General features: G+C 41.8%; 1 protein-coding gene across 1 annotated transcript; it reads right to left on the bottom strand.

Annotated features, from left to right (window-relative positions):
• Positions 1-2,256: 2,256 nt before the first annotated feature.
• On the bottom strand, positions 2,257-22,874 carry fam171a1 (family with sequence similarity 171 member A1). Its single transcript, XM_062422591.1, has 9 exons — positions 22,538-22,874; positions 15,634-15,861; positions 14,850-14,942; positions 11,233-11,391; positions 10,403-10,579; positions 6,518-6,634; positions 6,168-6,282; positions 5,139-5,256; positions 2,257-4,840 (listed from the first exon to the last, which is right to left on the bottom strand). The coding sequence occupies exons 1-9, from the start codon at positions 22,641-22,643 to the stop codon at positions 3,296-3,298; spliced, it is 2,658 nt and encodes an 885-aa protein (XP_062278575.1). The 5' UTR covers positions 22,644-22,874; the 3' UTR covers positions 2,257-3,295.
• Between the last annotated feature and the right edge of the window lie 980 nt (positions 22,875-23,854).

Below are 23,854 nucleotides of genomic sequence, written 5' to 3'. Positions count from 1 at the left end.
GAGAGGAACAATTATGGCAAGAATACTTACTATTGTTTTAAGACAGACTTGAAAAATTGTGAACTTGTCCTTTAAAGTACAGTATCCATGGCAGTTTTAAACCAACCAGGGCTCCTGTACTGAAATAATACTACCTGGTCCCAGATTTACTCTGTCAGTTTGGTGGTAATTTGATTAAATACAACTGAAGTTTCTGATGTGCCCTCATGGTCCATATTGCTAAATAAACATATCGATCTTAACTACATTTTCTACAAGACAGGTTCATAACATTATATAATAACTCAGAGACAATCTTTGTTGATGCTGTACTTACGTGGTGTAAATTCACTTACAGATGTGCAATCAATCAAATTATCAGAAACCAATTAACATTTTTGGGGGGTCTTTAGGTTCTATTTATTTGATGTTATTTTTTCTTACACAACGGGACTATGTAACAATTCTGAATCTAATTAGTTTTTTGGTCATTAAAAACATCACCACTGAACATTTTCCCAAAACTAAAGACCATGGACACTTGGTGTAGAGTACAAACAGCAAACAATACAAAACAAGGGCACATGGCTAGAGTGAAGTGCAACATAAATGACTTAAACAGAGGTCAAAATAACTTCAAAAAAGCACTTAATTTAGATATAACTTTAGTCTTATCCCAACAAGTACTTTTCCTTATTACTATGTTAAGTCATAACATTTCCTATTGTTTTCAAAATATTGTCACATAAAAGGTACTTCATCACACATTGAGATGTTTGATATTGTCAGAATTCAACCCTGATCATCTCTCAAGTGGTGGTTCCTAAAGAAGACACAATCAAAATAAGTGTGAATGCATCAATGACCAGACATGAAAAATTGTCTGCAAATGATCCCTTTCATATTCGTTCAGTTATACAAACACAAATACACACAAATCATTCCAGTTTGGCTGTTTATTCAGAATAATAGGCTTGAAATATAATGCAAGCAACCAATTTTACACACTCAGGATGCTGTATTGCAGCTCCACCCTAAAACTGGAAGGTTGCTCTGGGATACTATGAGAGAAGAGGCCATTCACGACACCGACTCACACATCATTTTTAACCAGGTAGAGGAAAAGAAAAGACTATACACACTCTGTAATATGATTGCTATAACTATATGAACCTTGAGTGGATGTATGTTGATTATTTCTCAGCACGCTCACGTGGACAAACAGTCTCGGCAGCGTAATCGATGGACACCACCACCACTCAAGTGCACATAAAAACACATTCGAGACAAACATTCACCCTCCAAAAACACACACACACAGAAAAAAAAACAAGCACTGAAACGACCTGCAGTTTAGCTTCACATACAATCGCACTTTGCTTTATCTATCCCGAGCTACACTGAAAACTTCTGTAAATCCTTGACTGCTTACTCCAAGAGATTGCTGATTACTGTGGAGGATTTTTTTTTTTTTAAACGATTGCAGCAGCTGGTAGACATTTCCTAAGATGTCTGCAGTGTAGCTTGTAATACACGAGTGCGGAGGAAAGTTTACTGCATGCTTTCTTTCACGAGTGGGAGAGAAAGGGAGGGCTGAGGTAGAGGAGGAAAGCTGAAGGCAAAAGAAGGTGAGAAATAAATAAGGTATATATAAATAAGGTCATCTGTTCCACAAATCTGTTGTAGAGCTTGTTCAAAGGCACTTGGAACATGAGGAAATGGTAAAAAAAAAAGGTGAAACAAAGCAAGCTAAAATCGTTTGGTTTCAGGTGAAAGGTATGCATCATGTGTGTCTTTGTAACTAACAATAAGGCAAGTGAAGAAGAAAAGCCCTTAACATATTTGAAGAAAAAGAAAAATAGCCTATTTTCGGGTAAAATACTTCATGTTGGCAATTAAAATCATAGTGACTAAAATTACAAAAGAAAAAAAAAAACAAAGGCATCTTAAGCAGCCGTATAAAAGTGATGCATAGCCTTCAGAGCAAAATATGCCAGTCAGTGGTTCAACGGATACAAAACCCTTCATATTATTACATCTCACAATTAGTTTGGGCAGAACTACAGTATAGTAGTGGTCTTATATCCTTACCCACCAGCATAAGTGGTATGTCACATTATCTGATTACACTGCAGTGCAGATAGTGGTTTAATTTCATCAGTCCAAAAACACCCCCCCACCCACCCTACCACATGTAGTTCATGTATAAACAACCTTCTGATTACAGCTAGATTCAATTCCAGCAATATACTCAAAAAAACATTCAAAGTACACGATTTACATGTTTATGTCTGGGGTGATTCTTGCTGTTCTGGCTCTCATTAAACTCAGGAACACATTTTACCTACTGTCAATAAATCTCATGTGTCACACCGACAATGAACTGTTCCTACTTAAAAGTACTGTGTATGTCACCAAGGTGTTGTTATAATGTTTTTATCTGTACTGTAGTCAAAAAACATGTAAATGAGCCACACCCTGCTCTATGTTACACATTCCTTTATATCACGACTCCTCTAATAACAGCCATTGTGTTGTTTTTTGGAGCCATTTCCAAACAAACTAACGTGACCGTAATCTTTGAGGTGATGGAACATGTCACCAAGTGCAACAGCTCTGCAGCACACAGGAATATGATATACCAGATACAAACGCAATACTTGTAAGCAGGATCAGGTCATTGTTGGTTTGGCTCTAGAAATGAGATTAGTTGACAGTAAGAAAAGTATAGAAAATCGTCAGCTTCATTTCACTTTCATCATAATGAAAAGATCAGAATCACCTGCCGTATTTTGCAGATGCTCCGCAATCTTAAAAATCAGTCAGCGTGGCCAAATTAGGGTAATAATCTCACTTTGATTGAATGTAGTGTTTTCCTAGCGTTTACAGTCAGTGGACTGAGGCCAATATGGCTCAAGAGAAAAAGGTTCCTGTAGTCTTTCATATGTGAGAACCACCCATCAACTGTTTCTACTACAGTTCCTTTATGCTTAAAAGGCTATTTATAAAAAAAAGGCATATATTTGTTGTGCATAAAATATTCTTGCCTCTAACGTCTCCCTCAGGCAAATGTGTACATCATGCCTAAAAAGTGAGTTGTTAAGTAGTGTGTGATGGAGTACGACAGTGGTCATTTCATAAAAGCGGATCTTGAAGATTGTGAAGGATCTGAATTCATTTCTGAACTAAGAGGGATCCCAGTGCTGAAATATTTTCTCAGTGCTATATCAAGAACAACGGGCTTCAGTTTAAATGGATATATCCTTCACGTTATGGGCCGGCAGAGGGGAGTCGTGATCAAGTGGTCGTCTGTGGATCATTTAAGGTTGAAGGCCAGCAGGGGTCGCTCCTCTCTCCTCTGCCAGGGGCTCTTCTTCTCCTCCTCTGCGTCCTCATGTGCTGCGTCGTCATCAGGAGAGACTGACAGCAGCGTGTGATCAGTCCTAAAAGTCACACCCTCTGGTGTTGGCAGGGGAGGAGGAGAAGCAGGGGACGAAGAAGACAATGAGGGGGGCTCTTCCTGTATTTGTATGCCCTCTGCATCTCCAATCACCTGATCCCCTCTCTCACCCTCTGCCTTGTCTGACAAGACAGGCCCTAGTTTGCTGTCCTGGGGACTGGATTTGGGCGTCTCCTCCTCGCTTCCGCCACCATCCAGATCATCCACGTACACCAGCTGAGTGTAAGCCATGGCTGGTGTTGTGCCCTTCGAGCTGTCTTTCTCGATCTCTCTCTCCTCCCGCTCTGCGTCTCTCCCCCTGCGGCTCGCTCTTGGCTCGTTCAGGTCCACACCAGAGTCCAGACTTGCATCGTTGCCATTGCCCCGCCTCCCGCCACTGCTGTTACCCTGCGGACCTCCTGCACCTGGCGTGTTGCTGTGGCACCCCGCCCGCTGAAGGTCTATGTAGGAGTGGCGAATGTGAGCATTGGAGCGTCCATCCAGTGAGACAAACCAGGCTCGCGGGTGAGGGAGGGGCTTCCCTCCTCGCAGCTCCATTAAAGTCTTTTCAGCCAGCAGGGTGTCCTCGCTGTTTATTTCCACAAGACCTGTTTCCCCGAGTGCTGCCGGAATCGACAGAGACTCAGACAGGCCGAGCTTCTCTCCTTCAACCTTCTTGGTGGGACCCGGGGCGTGGTTTGTGGGGGGTTGTTCGAGGGGCTGCTGGGAGTGCGAGGCGTTGAGCTCAGCCTGGATGGTCTCTAAGTCACTCTGCTGGTCAGTCTGCAGCAGGAGGGCCTGACCAGACAGAGGGTGCTCCCCAGGGAGGCGCATGTAGTGTGCTGGGATCACCAGCGTAGGACGCACCCTCGGGTAACCTTCCCCCCCACTCAGCAGGTCGACAGATCCACAGCAGAGCAGCTGGCCCGGCTGGGAGAGTAGCAATGGGGGACTGGGGCGCTCCAGGTGGTCTACAGACCGGGACAGAAGGTAGTCAGGAGCCCTGCACTCAACTCCTTCCCCTCTACTGGGGGAGTGAGGAGGAGAGCAAGGGGAGATGCAGTCAACAATCCCAACATTGCTCAGCTGGTGAGCTGACATCGGTCCATGATTGCCGTCTGAAATATGATTGGATGAGCAGACGGACGTGTATGATTGACGGTAACCCCGGTCTGTTCCACTCGAGAGGGCAGCCTTTAATTGGAACGTCTCCACAGACTGTCGGTAGTCTCTGCTGCGAGGCGTCAGGTTGCCAAGAGATGAGCCATGGTGGCTGTTGTTGCCCAGAGAAGAGCGGCTGTGTTTGCTGATGTGGACTAGGCTGTGTTGACGTTGATTGTCTTGTTGCTCGTATGAGGAAGGCTTCAGCATCGGCGTGGTCATGTCAGGCTCAGTTGCTGTAGAAACGAGTTCCAGCTGAACCTGAAAGGTAAAATATTTCAGTTTAAGAATCTTAAGAAAGATAACCAATATAACAGACACAAAAAAAACTATCACATTAATTTTATCGCAGACAAAAACAGAGAGAGCATTTTTCTGACAGTATTGATTTGAGAAATTAATCTTAGTTTTTTCTGCTAACCACAAAGATGCTAAGGCATAAGTTACAATAAACACCAAATAGTCCTGGTCAGCTTTTTAAAGAAGTGCTCTCTTTGTTAAATATTCCTTAAGACAGAGCAGTCTGGTGATTAAACAGTTCACATAAAATCCGACGGACCTCGTTGCTGATGAGGTTCAGGTGGGACATGGAGGTGGCTTGGTCTCTTTTACTGCTGTCCAGACCAGAGGACAGGGTGAGCTTGCGGTGAGATGTTCGAGGCTTCAAACAGCGACGTCTGCAGAACACAGAGACACAGCAGAAGTTGTGGTTCATTCAGAAGAATCAATACACTGATAAACAAATGGACGGTGGAGACCATGACCAAAAAAACCCTTTGTCACGTAACATTTCATTCCAACCACGTCTGGATTAGATGACAGCTTTCCTTGGTTGCTTATAATTGCATTTAAGGTGCTATGTGTAAGAATTTTAAATATTAATCACTTTCTATTGCCAATGAGTGAACATATTGTAAAAGTAACTTAAAAAATGAGACCTTGCACAACTTTCTAGGTTGCCTACAACAGCCTGTGGACTGATTTCTATGTGCCGGACGACGGCTAGTTTTCCTATGAAATTCAAAGGATGTGATGTTTATGCACGCTCCCCAGTGGCTTGCCTCTCAACACAAGTTAACATTAGCTTAGAAATGGAGTCATATGAACATTAACAAATGACCCACTCAGCCACCATAACACAGAGTTAGGTAAACTAAAATTACTGCAAAGCATGTGAAATATATTGTGATATTGTAGTTTCAGCTGGCTAATGTTAGCACCGCTGTTCACATTTCATCTCAGTACACATCTTGCTGCAAGCAGGACAGCTTATTTAATGAGACCTGCTGCTTTTATTTCCAAGCATTTTGATTTATTTGGTACTGATATGACAATTGCAAATTTGATAAGTGAGAGTGAGGGTAGAGAAAGAGCATGAAATATATAAACAAAAAATTAAAGTCTAAAACAGTCAGGTATAGTATATTTACATATAACCAGCCACAGGCACCCTCTCACACCATTGCATATTTCTGACATATCAAAATAGTGCATTTCTTTTCTTTTTCTGGCAACTTCTGACTGCCTTTAATATGTGACATGTCAAAAATCTGAAATATGAAAATTTGGGAGAGAGTATCACACACACCTGCAGTAGTACAGAAGGATGCAGAGCAGACAGAGCAGGATGAGAGCCATGCCTCCCAGTATAGCCAACAGAAACACAGTGTGGTATGTGCTGATGTCCTTTGCAAGTACTGGACCTGTTGGAAGGACAGGAGGTGGAGAAGAAATACGAAAAACATGAGCTTAGAAAGAAACACATTTTCATGTTAATTTCCAGTTTTACTCCAAAATATGACTATTTTCTAAACCTTTCTACAAGTTTGTGGAGTTATGTGAAATTAGCAAATATATGATATGCAAAAGGTGTTAGAATGTGTGCATTGTAAAATATACTCTAGGTCTATAACCTGCATTAAAGCAGACCCCCTTCACCTGAGTGTAGTGGCGACATGGCTGCCACCCAATATCCCAGCTGAGGAGCAATGTAGGTCAGACTGAGCTGGTTGCCCTCCCGCCGCACGTGACCCCAACTGCTCTTTATCCAGGCGCCTGTAAACACACACAATCACAGCTTGAAAATCTAATTTACTGACAATTATTCTGTATTAGAGCCAACAGTACAGAGCGCAGAAGCAACAAAATGACAGGTGACATGTTCCCCACTTGACTCTGATTAAGTCGGTAAAGACAGCGCAGCAGTCCACTTACCTTCATTTAGATACGTGTCAAGGCAGGGTAAATCATTTATATTTAAAGGCCAAACTATTTGTTAATGTGAGAGAAGTAAACTCTCCATTAATAGGTTGTAAACCATATATTCAAACTTGAGCGTGAGCGAGGAGAGAAAGGTGCTTTGGCAGTACCCGACTCACCCACAGGGAGGCAGCGTGCAGTCAAATGGCAGTAAGTCTATGAAAAAGGACAACACTGAGCACAATAGCAACTTTAGCAGTGCCAGTAACAAAACCACAACAAAGCCAAAAGGCACTGATTGATTGGCTCACAGTAAATCTGCTCCAAGAGGAAACATTCACATGTGATTTTACACTTCCCCTCCTCTGGGTCTCAGGGCTAGCATGGTGAGAGTGATTCTTGTTCTTATGTTTACAGGCTGTTTTACGACATCAAGCAACATGAAGGAGTCAGGAATCAGCACTGATCCAGTAGGGGAGGAAACAAAAAAAAGGGGGAAGGAGAGGATGTTCAAGGAGGACAGGCAAATATTCAAGAGATGGTGAAAGGAAAAAAAACATTACAAGGAGAGGAAATAAGTGCGATGAAGAGCAGGGATGGAAGGACAGATAAGGGAAAGAGAGGCAGAGAGAAATGAGAGAAGCTGTGTGACTCAGCACCTCTCTCTTTTTCTCCCTCTCTTTTTCACTGTGCCCAGCCCTGCCCAGATTCACCCTAGCCCTGTCTGAATCGTTTCCACAGGGGAGTCCTCTCTGTGAGGCTGACCTGTTTAATACTGACATTTTATGACTCTGTTCCCACGTTTCCATACAAAACCCCAACACAGAGAGTCTGGCAACTGCTTCGCCACAGCGCAAACATTCATATTGTCAGTATGGCTCATATATTACTTCTGCTTCTCGCCCATGTAAAGTCGTAGTAGTGTAGGTAGTGGTCTGCTCATGTGAGGAAGCTGTCCTTCTTTGCATCATCAAACGCCCCTCAGGATGAAGGTGTGTCTGTTCATGAATGACACACACACACACAACAGGTGAATATGATCTGTTCATGACATGGGGAAATGACATACCTGCCCCACATTCGCTAAACATCTAACAAAACATGAGAGGCTGTCAGTTATTTGAGAGAAACAGGTTTTTGTGAGTGTGTGTGTCGTCCATGTGCGCACTTTGTAAACAAAAATGGCTTCTTTGTGAAGAACATTTCTATTAGCCTGATGTCTTCTTTCAACAGGCACCAGACGGATTACAAAGTTCTTTCTTTGAGTCTGTTTTTTATCCTTTGTTTAACACATACATAACCACACACACACCCACTCACACACACACACACACACACACACAGACACAGACACAGACACAGACACACACACACACACACACACACACACACACACACACACACACACACACACACACACACACACACACACACACACACACACACACACACTTAACCACTCAGAGAAGAAACTCAATCAGGAGACGGGCCACTGTTGTGTTACTTATTTGGTGGGTTGCTAAGGAACACAAGATGTAGCCCGGAGAGGGGTCCGGGTATGGCTTCTGTTGTGGAAATACTCGCCGCTACAGGCTGTGCTGTGTGTGTGTTCTTTCAGCTTTTATCAAAGCCCCAAAGAGCAAAAATGTTCTAGATTTATAGTACTGATTGAACTCATAAAATTGTTCTTATTTTATGCATAGAATACAAGAAAGGTTAGTTTCATCACACATGCAGTTCAGACCTACAAATCTTTAATGTAGGAGACATTTATGCCCATCACAAGAATCCTTTTATTCCTGTTAACATTCATGTAGTCTGACTCAACACATGTGGCTTGCAGGGAAGGCCTCTGTCCTTTTAGACACCACTGTTTTCTGTTTCTTCCCGTTCTTCCCTCTAGTTGACGAGAATATGTAAAGAAAATGTGTCATCTAAAAAAGGAGTCTTTGTATTTGTGTCAACTGCATTACATTATGTTTTCTACCAGTTTATTAAACAAGTCCTACACAAGTTTTCATCTACCAATTATTTTCATTATTGATTCGGGTGTAGATTATTTTCTTTATTAATAGATGAATCCTTCAGTCTAGAAAATGACTGAAAATAGCAAGCAGAGCCCAACATAAAACCAAATGCATTCAGTTTACAATCATAAAGATGTTAAAGAAAAAAAATCAGCAGATATTCACAATGGTTAGTGGGAACAAACCCACAGATAATTATCACCCGACTCTGCAGTTACCCTCAACTCTATGGCGCATTTTACAGTTTTGATTCAGTCTCACCGCTCTCATCTGCACAATTTTCAGCTGCAGCAGGCACTGATGTAAGCCACAAGTACTGTGGCTTGAGGCTGAAGCTATTGTGGAACTACCTTAAAGTGCATCGCCACTGACGGCCGCAAGATGTTCGCTCCAAAAAAAACCCGGCTCCAACTGACTCCCACTCAAAAAGCATCAACTTCTCTCAAGAAACACTGAGTCACTATGTTTTCCAGCAGGTCATTATGGTTTCAATTGCTGAATCCAAGCCCTCTAATAAGTATGCTGGTGGTCATTTTGGAAATCACTGCTCCTTTAATAAGATCTGAAGTAGCTTTTATGTCTACCACACAGACGCCGATTCACACCTGCTGGCTCTCCTTTGCTCCCGGGCTCACTGAGTTGGACTATTGTTGCAATATTTCTGTAAGTTAAATGTTGCTTGATTAAGATTCCTGTCATGTGACGCCACACCTTGCTACATCCATTTTTAAATCCAGTCTGAGCAGATGTCAGTGTTGTGATCTCAGGTTGTTTTTCTGTTGCCCCCAAATGGCAAAAAAAAATCAGTTATGACAGGTTTAAAGATGACTCAAAAAATACTACTAAGTTGTTTCAGCTAACAGTCAAACAATCCAATACATTTACAAGAAATATAACAGGTCCTAACTTGTGCTGCCAGAGCACAAAAGTGATGAGGACAGTATTTCTGGAAATGTGAGACTAATGTACATGGAGAAGGTTGGTTTGTAGCAAACATTTCTGACTCAACTGATGATCTAATCACTGTCTTTCAGCTCCAAGTGGAGCTGGGTGTGTCGCATAGCGGGACGTCTGACAGCACACATTTTAGGATGGTCAAATAAATCTGAGCCCAGAGAGGCTTGAACGGTCTCGGCCGTCCACGCCAGCACGTCCCCATTGTTCAGTTAATTTCAGGATTTGACCGAGCTCAAGAAGATTATGTATCCACGGTCCAATCTTGTGATTTGTGGCAGAATTTGTGTTTTGATTTGCAGATTAATGTGGTGCTGTATGTTGGTAATTTTTTTTATGACCTTATGAATAAATTCATTCATCCCGCTGCAACACAGCTACAAACTGTGACCTAGCAGCCGCGTGCAAATGTGCATGTGATTCGTGTTAATGCTCCTTTTCCAATAATTTCACAATTCATTTAACCCGTGAAAATAGGTCTAATTTACATAGAGGTAACTCTGCGGCCGCATTGGACTGTCAAAAAGTTATTTTTCAAAGATCTTAGTCAAATAAACAAACACAGATATCTAGATGAGATATCAGAAGTCTTGTTTACTAAGTCAGGAAAGCTTTGTGTGTGTGTGTTTGTGTCAGTGCATACCCAAGCGCGGGTCAAATCTCCAAGCAGAGATGTGATCATTTTCCTTCAGGCCGCTGTCAGCTGAGAGGGGGACGGAGACCGTGATTGGCTCAGTCACCTGCAGCTCCACTCCATCGCTGGCCAATAAGTGAACAGAAACTGCTGCTACAGGAGTCAACTCAAACCTCTTCTCGGTCCCTGTGAGAGAAGCAGGAGCGGGTAAGAGAGAAAAATGCGGCAAAAAGGAAAGGAGTGGGAGTAAGGTGCGCAGGAGGGGGGAGCGGAGAAAGGAGCAGACGGCGGGGGGTGGAGTAACATAAAACACCATAGATAAAGGAGAGTTGCCAGGGGAAAGACAGACAGGAAAGAAAACAAGGGAAAGACAGGAAAGAAGGAAACAGAGTGGAGAGTGAAAAAACTGAGAGAATGTGAGGTTGGAAAGTGTCACAAAGCACAAGTACGCTTGTGTTGCCCGAAGGGAGAACGTACGTGCTGCAGGGAGGGGGGATCTTTTGAGGGGTATTCAAGCTGAAGGAGAAAGAAGTGCACACAAATTCATACAACACACACACACACACGCACACACACACATAATCAAGATGTGGATTCGAGTGCATGCAGGCACGGGGCTGGTGTTAGAACAGAGCGCGCACACACAGGGGTTATTGTGTTTCAGGAGGTCAGATAGAGAGGCCTCTGCAGGGTAGTGTCTCTCTGATGTACCACTGCCTTCACTCCCCACCCCCACTCAGCAGACTCTTCCCCTGTCATCTGTGCCCATTTCTCCTTGGCCCTATTTCTATGAAGGAGTCTTTAACTCCTTTGTGCGGTTACCGTGCTCAAGGCCTCACCTGTGCCGTTGCCGGCAAGGACCTGCAGGTAGGGGAAGTGCTGGATGTGTGAAGGGGAGCTGGCCACAGTGAGCAGAGCGGTCAGGTTGGCGTAGGATGTGTTGGAGGGAAGACTCAAGGCTCTGCGCTGGAAATGAACACTGGGCTGACCTCTGAAACCTAATAGAGTGACAGACATGCAGACATCAGGATAATACATGCGTACCCAGTGTTTAAGTGTCAGGATTTAGACAATTATTACATTTTTTACTTATTTTTGGCATTTCACCTTCATTGTGATACTTGACAATAGGGATAAGAGGATGACAAGTAACAATGTCTTATCGAAAGTCAAACCAGCCAAGAAAAGAGGACTAGTTTATTCATTTTTCCACATGTTAACAAAATTGTATGTCATATTGTTCTCTGGGTTATAAACAGTGCCAACATTAGGTACTTTAAATTGTTAAAGTAACCAGGCAAAATATGCCAGAACGCAATCTGAAATTGTGATTATTAAGCTATTAATCCTCTTGAATGCCATTGTGAAACTTATTATTGCTACAAATTCCACAAAGAACCAAAACCAACAATGAGTTCAACATACTTGATAGTCAAAGTCTGATATAACTCATTCCTCTGTGCAGTTAACCTCCATTGTTGTCAAACAACTATTAAAAACACATCAGTGAGCAAAATTGTTGCACTGGAAAACATTACAAAGAACATGGGAACTGTAGTCTATTTTAGTCAATTCCCCATAGCGTGCACTGTCCTGGTAAACACACATTAGACTAGTGCACCAAATGTGTCTTAATCCACAGCTATAAATAGTCCCCCAACAAATGCACTACTTACTTCTGTTTGATTGATTTGATTTGTGGAAACATGCCTCACTGTTTTAGGAAACATACTTATCTCATACGTAAATTAAACCATACATTTCTAACAACCTTTTAAAGATTTACACAGATTTAAACAGGATATGGAAGTTGTTTAGTATTACAGACAAACACATTGTTGGCTTTGGTCTTTGGTGATTTGTTGACAGGAGGAATTATATGCAACATTGCCAGACTTATCCTGTAAAGGATCCAATTTGGATTTTAGGATTAAACACTGTAAGCTACTATATACGTGTTGTTACCTCATCATTGGCATTTAAGACCAGTATGTACAAGGAAATACAGATCCAAGTAAGTCTGAGACCACTTTCCCATTAAGCAGTCTCAGGCTTCCGGACCCTCCATGTCTACATAAGAATGTGAATGTCAGTTGTCTTGAGTCTTTCAGATTTAAGATGATGATGATGTTTCAGGATGTTTTACAAGGTTATTTTTTTATCCCTCTTTTTCAATTCATCCGTCAAATTAGGCTTAATGGACATAACTCTGGATCGATATAGTACTGCTTTGCTCAACTTTTGCTCTCTGCCAGTGTGATGCTTCTTTCAAATACTGCAGTTCAATTAATTGCCATAAACAGTAAAAAAAAAAAATGCATCAGGAAAAGTCCATCATATCCATTGAATAACTGCTTGGTTTGGAAACCTAAATCTGTCCAATAAAGACAGACTTGGAAGTCTTGTTAAAACGACCAGTAAGATTTCAGGAAGGAGTCAGGCCGAGCTCATGGTCATTTATAACAGGCAGGTTCTTAGGAGGGCCTGCCAGGACCCTCCACTCCAGAGGAAGTTTAAGCTCTTGCTTTCAGCTGTTGTTACAGGGCCCCTGTTTGGAGGACTAAAAGATTCCATGTCTCCTTCATCCAAAGTACTATTGATATGCTTAATGGCAAATAGCACTCTGGCTGCTCTCCCTGCACTACCCTTGTACATTTGCACACTTGCACATCTGCACGCTTGCACATTTGTACTTGGTATGAGTTTCCATTTCCCAATCTCTCTGTGATTTAGTGTGTTGATGTGTTGTTGATGTTGTTCTGTTGTATTCTTTCTTTATGTAAACTGACTACAAATCAGACTTCCCCTGGTGGGACAATAAAGATAACCTAACCTAAACCTAACCTAGCCGGACTCAGCAAGGTGATGTCATTGTGGTCGAGCACACATTCCTGAGCAGTGAGACACGGATCCAGCTGTAAACGAGTGTTCACTGTGTTTGGGTTTCTAGTTCAACATGAACTCAGATGATCATTTTGAGTCTGCGGTGCGTACATCTTTTGAATTTCATGTTTCATTGTAAAGCTTGTTCTTCAAACGCAGGTGTGAATGTCCATTTCATTTTGTGGCTGCTGTTCTTGTTTCTCTTCTTTGTGTGTTCCCTTTCTCAACTCTTCTTGTCTTTTTTCCCTCCACTTTTCTCTCACCTCATCTGTTCCTCCTTCTGTTGGACACTGCTCTGCCCATCCCCCTTTCCCCCCCCCCTCTCCCCTATTCTCTCCAACTGCTCCACCCACATCCCCACTTTCCAGCACATACTGTATCATCCTCTTCCTCCTCTTCACTTCCCCCTTTTTTATTCTCTTTCCTCGTGCCACACGCCAAGGTTTATCGTTCCCTTGGGCTCCCAAATTCACAACATCGTGACAAACAGAGTGTGTTGGACAGAGGGCAGAAATTACACTTGGCTCAGGCACGTGCTGTAGGCGGTGTGTACTCAAGGGGTTTACATATTAATGGTGTCTGTATGTTTTTGTGTGCGTCTGGGAAGTTGTTTTTAGCCAGACAACAGCCGACACTTTCAATTACTCCCTTGTCAGTCACGAAAATACAAAAGACCCGGTGGACAAAGGCACTAAATTGATTCTTCCTCACTGAGAAAGCCTTATCTAACATAATTACACACACCTTAACAAAGAGGCTGACTCACAAAGACAGACTAGTGATTTATATTTGTATGTGTGTTCTTGTGTGCGTGTGTGTGTGTGTGTGTGTGTATGTGTGTGTGTGTGCGCACGTGTACAAACAGGGTGTGCAGTTTATCTAATGCATGAGTTCACTTGACAACAGGTCCTTTGGGGCTAATTATTTTAAGTTTTAAAAATGAATAGTGAATATATCTATTTATTCTAGTTTAGATTTGCAACGATTACTCGGTTGACTGAAAATTAATCTACAGCTACTTGGATGGAATAATAATGTCATTTTTCAAGCAAAGACCAAATATTGTCTGGTTTCAGCTTTTTAAACATGATGATTTGCTACTTTTCTTTGTCATAAGTGACTGTCAATTAAAAATCTTAAGTTTTGGACTGAAATATGTGATTTTTTTCCCTGCAATTATTGACAGTTATATAGACTAAATGATTAAATGATCAATGATGATGTTAGCTGCAGCCCTATTCACATTCATGTGAGAAAATGGGGGTTAATCTGATTTAAATATATAGAACAGGTGAATTTTTTATTCAAACATCTTTTGCAGCACAAATATTCTGTAGTTCAACTGTTTATTTTTATGACGCATAATCAGCAGCTCTTCACTTTCTTTTACCTAGAGCACATTGTGGGTCATTCTCTTTAGAGGGGAACTACAGTGATCAATGTCTTTTGGACGCATGATGGGAACATAAAATCAGTTATTTGGGGCGGAAACAGTTAAAAATCGAAAACAATGAGCTGAATTCATTGCTAAACACAAAAAGGCATAATATTGATCTGCGCACACTGCATTTACCTTGGAAGTCTGACACAATCTCCACAACGTCATCATACACCATCAGAGTAGCAGCTCTCTCTGGCAGCAGGTCCAGGCTGATGGAGGAAAAAACTGGAACACAAACAAAACCACGTAGTGTGCGCTGTCAGTGCATTAACTGCAAGATTAAGTCTACAATTAAGATAGGAAACAAGCTACAATCCACCTGGCCACTTCCTGATCACTATCAGACATAATAAATCATTAAAACCAACTTTATACATTTTTAATAGTTCTGCTTTTATCTTGTCTGCGGTGCAGGACAGAAGTCTGACCCAGCAAACTGCACTTCTCTCCCCTCTTCCTTCCTTCCTTTCACTCCTCTATTGTTCAGGGCTGGTAAGCGTGATAATCCAATTGGCCGCCGTTCCGTTGGCTCATAATAACCTCCCAGTCCACCGCCACACACAAACACACACACACACACACACACACACACACACACACACACACACACACACACACACACACACACACACACACACACACACACACAGTCTCTTGGGAGGTATTGTGAGTGTGTGCGTTTGTGAGGGAAGCTTAAGCAGACCCCTTGCTGGGTTTTGGCATTTACTATAATAAATTAGTAATGGAGCACTCCACTCATCATTAGCTCACACACCTGGCACAAACTCACACACACACACATTAAACTGGCAGCATGCATGGAAATCAATAACCTGCAAACACATAGTTTACACCAACATTTCCCATCTATAATGACCTCTTTTTTTCCTTACACATTTACAGCACACACACCTACCAGGTAATCTGGAGGGTGTCCAGGGCACAGAGTTTGGCACATATCCCTGTTTGGTTGCGGTGACGACCAACAGTGTCCCAAGGCGGTAGGGAAAGCGCAGGTAGGTGTTACCATCAGCCAGTGAGGTTTCCGTGGTTACCGAAGTGTGGTTGGTGAAGAGCTGTATGGTGGCTCCTCCCAGGGGCTGGTGAGTGCTGGCATCGCTCAGGTGAACCTTCAGAGTCACCTCTGTGAACAAACACAAAGCTTACTAAGCCGTGCACGTCTTTGTGTTGGTGTGAAGGGACAACAAAAAAGTGCAGAAACATTCCAGACAACCATGACAGGGAAAGACATACAGGCATTAAAAAAACAAAGGTATTTTAATCGCAGCTGTGTTAAATACAGTCGTCTCTTTAAGTGGGTTTTGTTTCAGCGCCAGGCCCTTTGCCTCCAATCCACAGAGACAGCACTCCACGTCCTGGACAATCACAAAGAGACGGCCGTCTGACCATTTCCCGGATTCTTGCCAAAAGCACTTCCCCTTGAAAACAATGGACCATTTCCCTCTCTCAAAGAAGCCTTGGACCAGCGGGGAAAAACAACTGTATATATAAACATCTTCTCCAAATGGAAATGACGGATGCAAAAATGTAAACAGATTGCCTGTTGATTGAAAAAAGGTGCCTATAGATGAGGAAATAACACTCTTAAAAGTTCACTGCATGTCACACTAAGAGGTGGATCAAATCAAATCTTCTCACTCAGACTCGATGATATCAGTTTTGAGGCATATCAGATTGTTAAGAACGCCTGGTAAATAGCAGTACGATGATGTAAGTAAGAAAATAAATAATTGAAATTCCTGTCCAAAATGCAAACCATCTGTGCTGTCCTTGTGATTTCAAAATGAAGCACAACGGTAAACAAGCTTTGGCCACAACGTTGACAATTTCATGCATCAAAAAACCTCAAAAAGGAGGGGTATCCCGGGAAGGAGAGCAACATGACATGTAGATTTTACAAAGAGAGTTTGAGGTAAATACAGTAAAGCTGCAATTTTCTTATTTCATTGGTTTGGAAACATGGGTCACATTGTGGGATTTTGGTCTGAAATTCTGACACTAACCTTTGAGGCAGCCTGTCTTTGGGAACTGAATCAACAAAAGAAACATTTTTCTCACTATTACCAACTTTTTATCACAAAATCACAAAGTATGAATGGGCCTAAATTGGCATTTAAGAAACTTCCATGCAACCAGGTACACAACCACATAACAAAACAAGCGAGGTATGTCCACACATGTATTTACTACCATGGAGAGCTTCCTGTAGTTCTGTATAAAAACAAGCAGCTCAAACATAGTTATGTCCTATGTTTCACCAGCCGCAAAACCAACAAAAGGTTAATTTCAGTATCATATCAACAAACACTGTAATTTTACAACCACATGAGCTCACAGTGACTCTCTGTGTTTGGGAAGTCTTCACACACTTGACAACGTGGGCTATGTTTGATCATTGGTAGCTGGCTGACCCGTGATGACCTCTCAATTAAGGCTGAAAGGGTTTCCCTCTCCTTCTCCATCGACCTGAACATGCCCACCTCCCCCATACTCACTGCCACTGAATTTTTGTCGTAACTCTTTCTTGTAACCCCACCCTCCGTGACACACACGCTAACACATATATACCCCTGGCTAGACAAATCCCCCTCCCCCACTCAGGGATCCTGTGGTCAGTGAGAAACCACTGACAATCTGGTAGGAGTTCAGCGTGAGTGCAGGCCCGACCTAAAAACAGAGCTGCGCACCACCAAATAACACCTTTGCAGAGATGGAAGTTATGTGGTGCTTTTTGTGTGTGCGGCGAGGTTTGGCAGAGCAACATGTCAATTTCAAACCAAACACATCATTACTCTGAGGGTGTGATGATCTGCTCCGCTGCTGCTTCCTGACCCTTCACTCCATTCCTCCCTTTATTACATTTGTACTGTCACAGCAGAGGATTGCACAAAAAAAAAAAAGAGGGCTGGATTTCCCCTGGACAGAAACTCCACACAGCCTGTAAGATTTTTCTGTGTGTGTGTGTGTGCGCGTGTGCGTGCGTGCGTGTGTGCGCGCGCGTTGGAGGGATCATGACATCACTTCCTGTCCCACTCCCAGTGATGTGCTGTTAGGGGTACCAGCTGTGCTCACTTTAAAAGAAATCCCCTGGGAGAGCACCAGACTGACATGCAAGCACACACAAATGCAACAGTCCCCTCCCAGTCTTTATCCAATAAATCAGCCGTGCAGTGACATCATTGTTAAACAAGCTTGGAGGAGAAGAAGAAGAATGACCACAAACCAGTACCTCCATAACGGCCTCTCACTGTATCGACTCCTTATCTGAGTGTGTTTGAGTACCATATGGAGAATAAAGGCATCAAAGAGAATTTCTCCTGACCAGCACTGAAATCTCAGACCAATTATCCCCAGCAACAGCAGCCAAAGCAGCAGGGTGGTTGTGTGTGTTTGACTGCAGGTATAAAAAGATGGACCTAAGAGGAGAAAACAGGGCAATCAAACTAAGTGTGTGCATGTTTTTTTTGGCTGACTACAGCTTGAATTAAAACGTGTTGCTGTGTATTAATCAGGAGTTTCAGGAATGGAAAGTGAGGTGCTATAAACTAGAAATGCCTGGTATGGCTGGACTCCGCTGGGTGTGTGAAGGGTTTGGGGATCTTCCAAATGGAGGAGGGGGAGGTGGGGTGGGGGGAGCAGATGCTTTCTGTGTGTTTGGAAAGCTCGCTGGTATTGTGGATGCAGCCACGCCAGCGCTGACTGCTCATTAGAGTCGATGGCTTATCGTACATTACTGTAGTTCAAAGTGATGTCAGTATAATTCATAATTATATTAAAAAGAAAAACGCAGACAAGTGTCCACATTTGTGAAGCTGCAACAGCCAAAATGATGGTATTAAAAAAAACAGTCAATTAGGTGTGTGACCTATCATGAAGTATAAGCTTTGATGTGAATAATAATAATGATATCATGATATTAACAATATTGGGACCTGCTGACTTGTATTTGTCATTACTAAGTGCAGCAGCAACAACAATTGCTAAAAGTAGAGAGGAACTAATCAACTGAATAGTCGATCAAGAAAAAAAGAATAAGCAATTATTTGGAAAATCAACTCAATTTTTTTTTACTTTTTCAAGTAAAAATGATAAATATCTTCTAGTTCCAGCTTCTCGGTTGTAAGAATTCACCAGGGTTTTTTCCGTCTTATGTGATTTAAAAATTAATATCTTTGGGTTTTGGACTGTTTTGGGCTTTAAGAAAACAAGATGGGCATAATTCACAACTTACTTAAGACATTTTGCAGACCCAACAATTAACAGATCAACTGAAAAACTTTAATTAGCAGTTTATGAAAATAATAGTCGCAGGCTTGAACTGAAGGAATTAGTAGCACTTTTACTGGCTATGCTGTCGGGGAGTTTGTTCCAAAAAGGGAGTGACTTCTGTAAAAAGGTCAGACTTTCAACAAATAACAGTAATATTTAGGTATTGTAAGAAGGCAAACACAGCAAAGCATATATGTTTCACTGGAGCATCCAGTAAAAGCCAAAACATCAGAAATGTGTCTTAATAATAAAGTAAATGAATGGCCAAATTAGGGTTCAAAGTATTTCTGTATTCAGTGGCATTGTGTTCACAACAAAACCCTGCAGCATGATGTTATTTTAAAGCTCCCCGTGTGTCGAATCACAGGTTGATTTATCTACATATCACATGATAACTAAAAGAAAAAGAAATGCAGTTCAGGGTTTCAAGTCTGAGAGAACAACACCATGCAAGTCGTTTTAACTTCAAGCACCAACAGACTGTTTTTTGTGTTTCTGGATGTAATAACTTGTTCGACCACAGCAAAAGAAAAACAGTTACTGAAGCTATTTGTGTGCTCTTCAGATAAATGACAAACATCTGATTTTCAGCGCTGTGAGAAGAAAAATGGAGCTTTTAAAAAAGTTGTGGGATACAAAACAAAAGGAGGATTACATGAGAAACAGAATGAATCACCAGCAAGGACAAGGGACTCAAACACTCCTCGACATGTCCCAGCATGAAACACGCAGGTGCAGAGTCAAACCAAGGCCTGACGTAGAAAAATAAACAACTACAGTTACAGACATTTTAAACAAAGGAAAGGACTATCAATAGCTGGTCAGCCTGCTATTTTCCTTCATGTGGATTAAAAGTGAGATTAGATAGCGATGGTCAATCCCATTAACTCAGCTGGAGACATGGGATTACATCACCAGGTCTCCACTCTTCAGTCAGAGAATAAAATACTTCTCTTCATCTTACTTCAATAGATATTTCACTCTAAATACAAACACAGATATTACAGGTTGTGATTCTTTGGTAAGGAGCTAGCTGACCCCCTTTCTCAGGACCTGATGTATCCTCTCCAAAGTGGGCCTCTGTTAGCGCTCACACCAGCATCTCATGATTGTAATCAAGCTTGGCTCGCTGGTGACAATATGATTTGACTCGTCTACTTCCTGGCAGCCCCCGTCCAGCTCCAGCGAATGTTTGTCTGTTGGAGATGCCATGCCATGCCTATTATGGGCAGCAGTAATGTGAGTGAGATCTATATCTGCGGGTAGATTGTCTGGCTCCACTCATCCATGTTGTCTGTTGGACAGACCAGGAGAAATCCTCAGTATCGACCTGAACACACCCCCAGAGGGACAACTGAAGGTCAATCTGAGGCAAAGTGAACAACTCAGAAAGAGAGGGAGGGAGAGAGAGAGAGAGAGAGAGAGAGATAGAGAGAGAGAGAGAGAGAGAGAGAGAGAGAGAGAGAGAGAGAGAGAGAGAGAGAGAGAGGGAGAGAAAACAGAGAGGGGGTGGAGGCCAAAACAGACTTCAAAGCGCTGCAATCTTGTGAGTTATCAAGGCAGTTATACCTCAATTTGTCTTCCTTGAACAGTTTGTTGTGTTGTTTTCATGAGGCAGAAAAACAACTGATGAGAAGCCTTCAAGCTCAAATTTTTTTTTCTACAACCTCCTGCACTAATCTTAAAATTATAAACATCAGGAGCTGACTGAGTGACAAAAAAAGAATGTGTTGCATTTTTCAAAACCCTGACTGATTTACAGCGAGATTTACCCTACGTTTACATTCATACTTCTGCTGTAAACACTACTGCAGAGAGAGGACCAAATGTAGGCCGTGAGCACAGGCGACCGAGATGTGATAGCACGCAGGTGAGAGATAACAGAGAGAGATGGATAAAAGAGATGGAGGCTGCTATGACAGGGCAGCTTTGAAGTGAACGGCTGAATTAAATGTCATCAGATTATTGTGATTCATGCTTCCCTCAAACTTTGCAGGAGTATGATGTTGTGGTGCACGGGATTCCCTGTGAAGGAGCTCTGCAGGCCTGAATCTTACAAAGTTTGGTGTGTGGATTTGACTAAGGGGAAATTAGTGAAGTATCTCACCACATCCCTCTCATAGTAGCTGCTCTCTGCAGACAAATTACACTTTAATTCACCCTCGAGAGCAACTTTAGTATGTGATTTGTTATTGTAAATGCTTTTTCTCCTCAGATTATTCTTATTTTGACTCTACATACTGTAGTACCAGAGGAAGCTTTTCATTGTAACCTTGAAAAAAAACATTATACAAAGAATTATCAAAATAGTGTAGTATAGAAGAGTATTCAATATCTTTAGTTGTTGTTTATGCTTCATTCTGTGTATCTTCAGTGTAATACTATTCTAGTTTTTTTTTTTTTTTTTAATTATCTATAAATTTCATCTACACTATGCATCTGGTGTTGTACTTTTTCTGCATGGTATCAGTAAAGTTTATCTTCTCTTACAAGAGGTAATGGGGAAAAAACATTTATTAGAAATGTGCCTGGCTACTCTTTTTTCAATGGGACACCTGAAAAGGACTGACCATAAACACAAGCACACAGCACCCTCCATACAAAACAGTCAGATCAACATTTTTAAACAAAGGGAAGCTCTGCATACTATGAAAGATTTATGTGCAAGTTTGACCCCCACTTCCCAGACAAACACATACAAAATGAGAAAAAGTGCTTTTCCTTGCAACTTTGACTTGACAGCGTTTCTGCTGGCTTCACCAACTTAATTTAACTCACTTTAAATACATTGGATACATGGATAAAATGACTAAATGGGTAAAGACAAATAATAGAACAGCTGGGTTCACACATTTACATCACTTTACTGAAATGCAGAAGAACAGACAACAATTATGCCATATCACAAAAGTATGATATCCAAAATCCCATATCACAATATCAGTCCAATATTAATATACTGCACAACCCTAATGGTTAGGTTAACTGGCTTGAAAATACCCATAATGAATAATTTAAAGTTAGAGGTAGCTGGGACAATAACACTTGGGATTTTCCTGCCAGTTTTTGGTAGACGGTAGAAAAAATATTCCAGACGTTTTAAATGAAATTTAAGACTTTTAAATGCCATCTAAGGCCTTTTTTTTTTTAAAGAGAAAACCTGGATCAATTATTTTTAAGACTTTTCCACACCTGAAGACACCCTGTGTGACAAACCCCAGCAGCTGGACCTCGGCTACATTATTGTGCACAACAAGGACATGTTTTCAGTCACTAAGTCACCAATAACAACATATTTTCCACAGATATAAAAAGCTGTCTGAAGTGGGAAAGGCTTATTTAAAATGTGGTTAAGTGAATAAAATGAGAACCAGGCGTTGTGTTAGAGAAATTTGAAGTTAACCTGCTAGCTAGCTAAGTTTAGGTCACATCAGCATCCAGGCTAAGTTAGCGGCTCCATTAGCCTCCAGCCCCGCTAGTCGTCCTCTTGGACCGGCCAAAGCGGGCCAAAGCGGGTTAATGTGCTTTACCTTCGGTGGCTGTGTCCTCCGGGAGTGTTTTGGTATCAGCTTTGGAGGCGAGGTATCCGAGGAGAAGGAAGAGTACGGTCCTGCTCCGGTCCACAGCCCACATCATTGCAGATGTGTGTAACAACGCAAACGGAGTTAAAAAAAATCAAAGTAGCAGCCCAATCTTTCTCTGTTTTAAACTCACTGACCGACCGCATCCGCACACACTCGGTTTATTCTGCAAAGGAGGAGACACTCCATGTTCAGCAGCATCAGCAGTCCTGTTTTTTGCCCGTAAAGCTGTGTTTCCTCTGTCCCGTTGTGCATCCCAAGCCCTTTTTGCCGCTCGGTCGGTTTTTTTTTTCATCGACGGGCCGGGGTCAGAGAGGAAGACAGCCCCACTCCTCTGAGCCACATGCCCCAGTAGAACAGCACCAACAGGCGGCTTCTCCAACACGCAGCACCGTGCCACATCTGTGGAGCTCTGGCGACACCTGCTGGTTTAATGTAGACATGTCAACATAACATAAGAAGATAAGATATTCCTTTATTAGTCCCACGATGGGGACATTTACATTATTGCAGCAGCAAAAGTGGACAGTAATAAAAAAAAGAACAAAGAACAATAAATAATAAGTAAGCACAAAAGCAAAAGATGCAAGTATTTAAAAGTTTATCTGAAGCTAATATGAAGCTTCAGCTGTCCAAATAAATTAAGTAGAAATCTTTCAATGTTACAGTCGTTTTAGTGCCAAAATCCCTCTTTTTGTTATTATAGGCCTACTTCCACTGCAGCTCAACAGGGAAACACTGTCCGAAGAAACACAAAGAGGGAATTTGATGCTAAAAGACTTTAAATGTGGCAGATAACCACTTGATATGACTATCTCAGACTGATGAAGCCTCAAGCTTCACATCAGCTTTTACATGACTGTGTGGACACAGTATGGATTGTGCATGTGATTTAATCTCTCCCTTCACAACATTTCAACTGAACTAAAAAATACTTGAATGTCATGTGATGGAAAATACACTAAACCATTTGAAAATGCAGCCAATGGGCTTAAAAAATGTATTTTGTGGTAAATATCAATGAGTAACTTGGTTTTTTCCCACTCTCTAAAAAAAGCTTTATTCATGCTCATTTCTCTATAGCTGAGAGATCAGATCATTATCTGCAGAACAGGTTAGGCTGCAGTCCACATTATAATAATGAGGAAGTTGTGATAGACTGTGATCAAACTCTACAAAGTTTGTACAAAGTTATTCACTTAGTTTTATATCAATATAAATCTTATGCTAACTCATGCGAATATGATACTGTTCAATGATTATTCA

This window comes from Scomber scombrus, chromosome 7, assembly GCF_963691925.1.
Source record: "Scomber scombrus chromosome 7, fScoSco1.1, whole genome shotgun sequence".
NCBI lineage: Eukaryota > Metazoa > Chordata > Actinopteri > Scombriformes > Scombridae > Scomber > Scomber scombrus.
The sequence above is the reverse complement of the archived record's forward strand: the minus strand, read 5'-3'. Positions and strand labels throughout refer to the sequence as shown.

Excerpts from the sequence above, each read along its gene's own strand:
- fam171a1 (XM_062422591.1), bottom strand. The coding sequence starts at position 22,643 with ATGATGTGGGCTGTGGACCGGAGCAGGACCGTACTCTTCCTTCTCCTC. Across the intron at positions 15,862-22,537 it reads GGAGGACACAGCCACCGAAG|AGGTGACTCTGAAGGTTCAC; the intron begins GTAAAGCACATT and ends GTTTGTTCACAG. Across the intron at positions 6,635-10,402 it reads GAGATTTGACCCGCGCTTGG|GCGCCTGGATAAAGAGCAGT; the intron begins GTATGCACTGAC and ends GTGTGTTTACAG.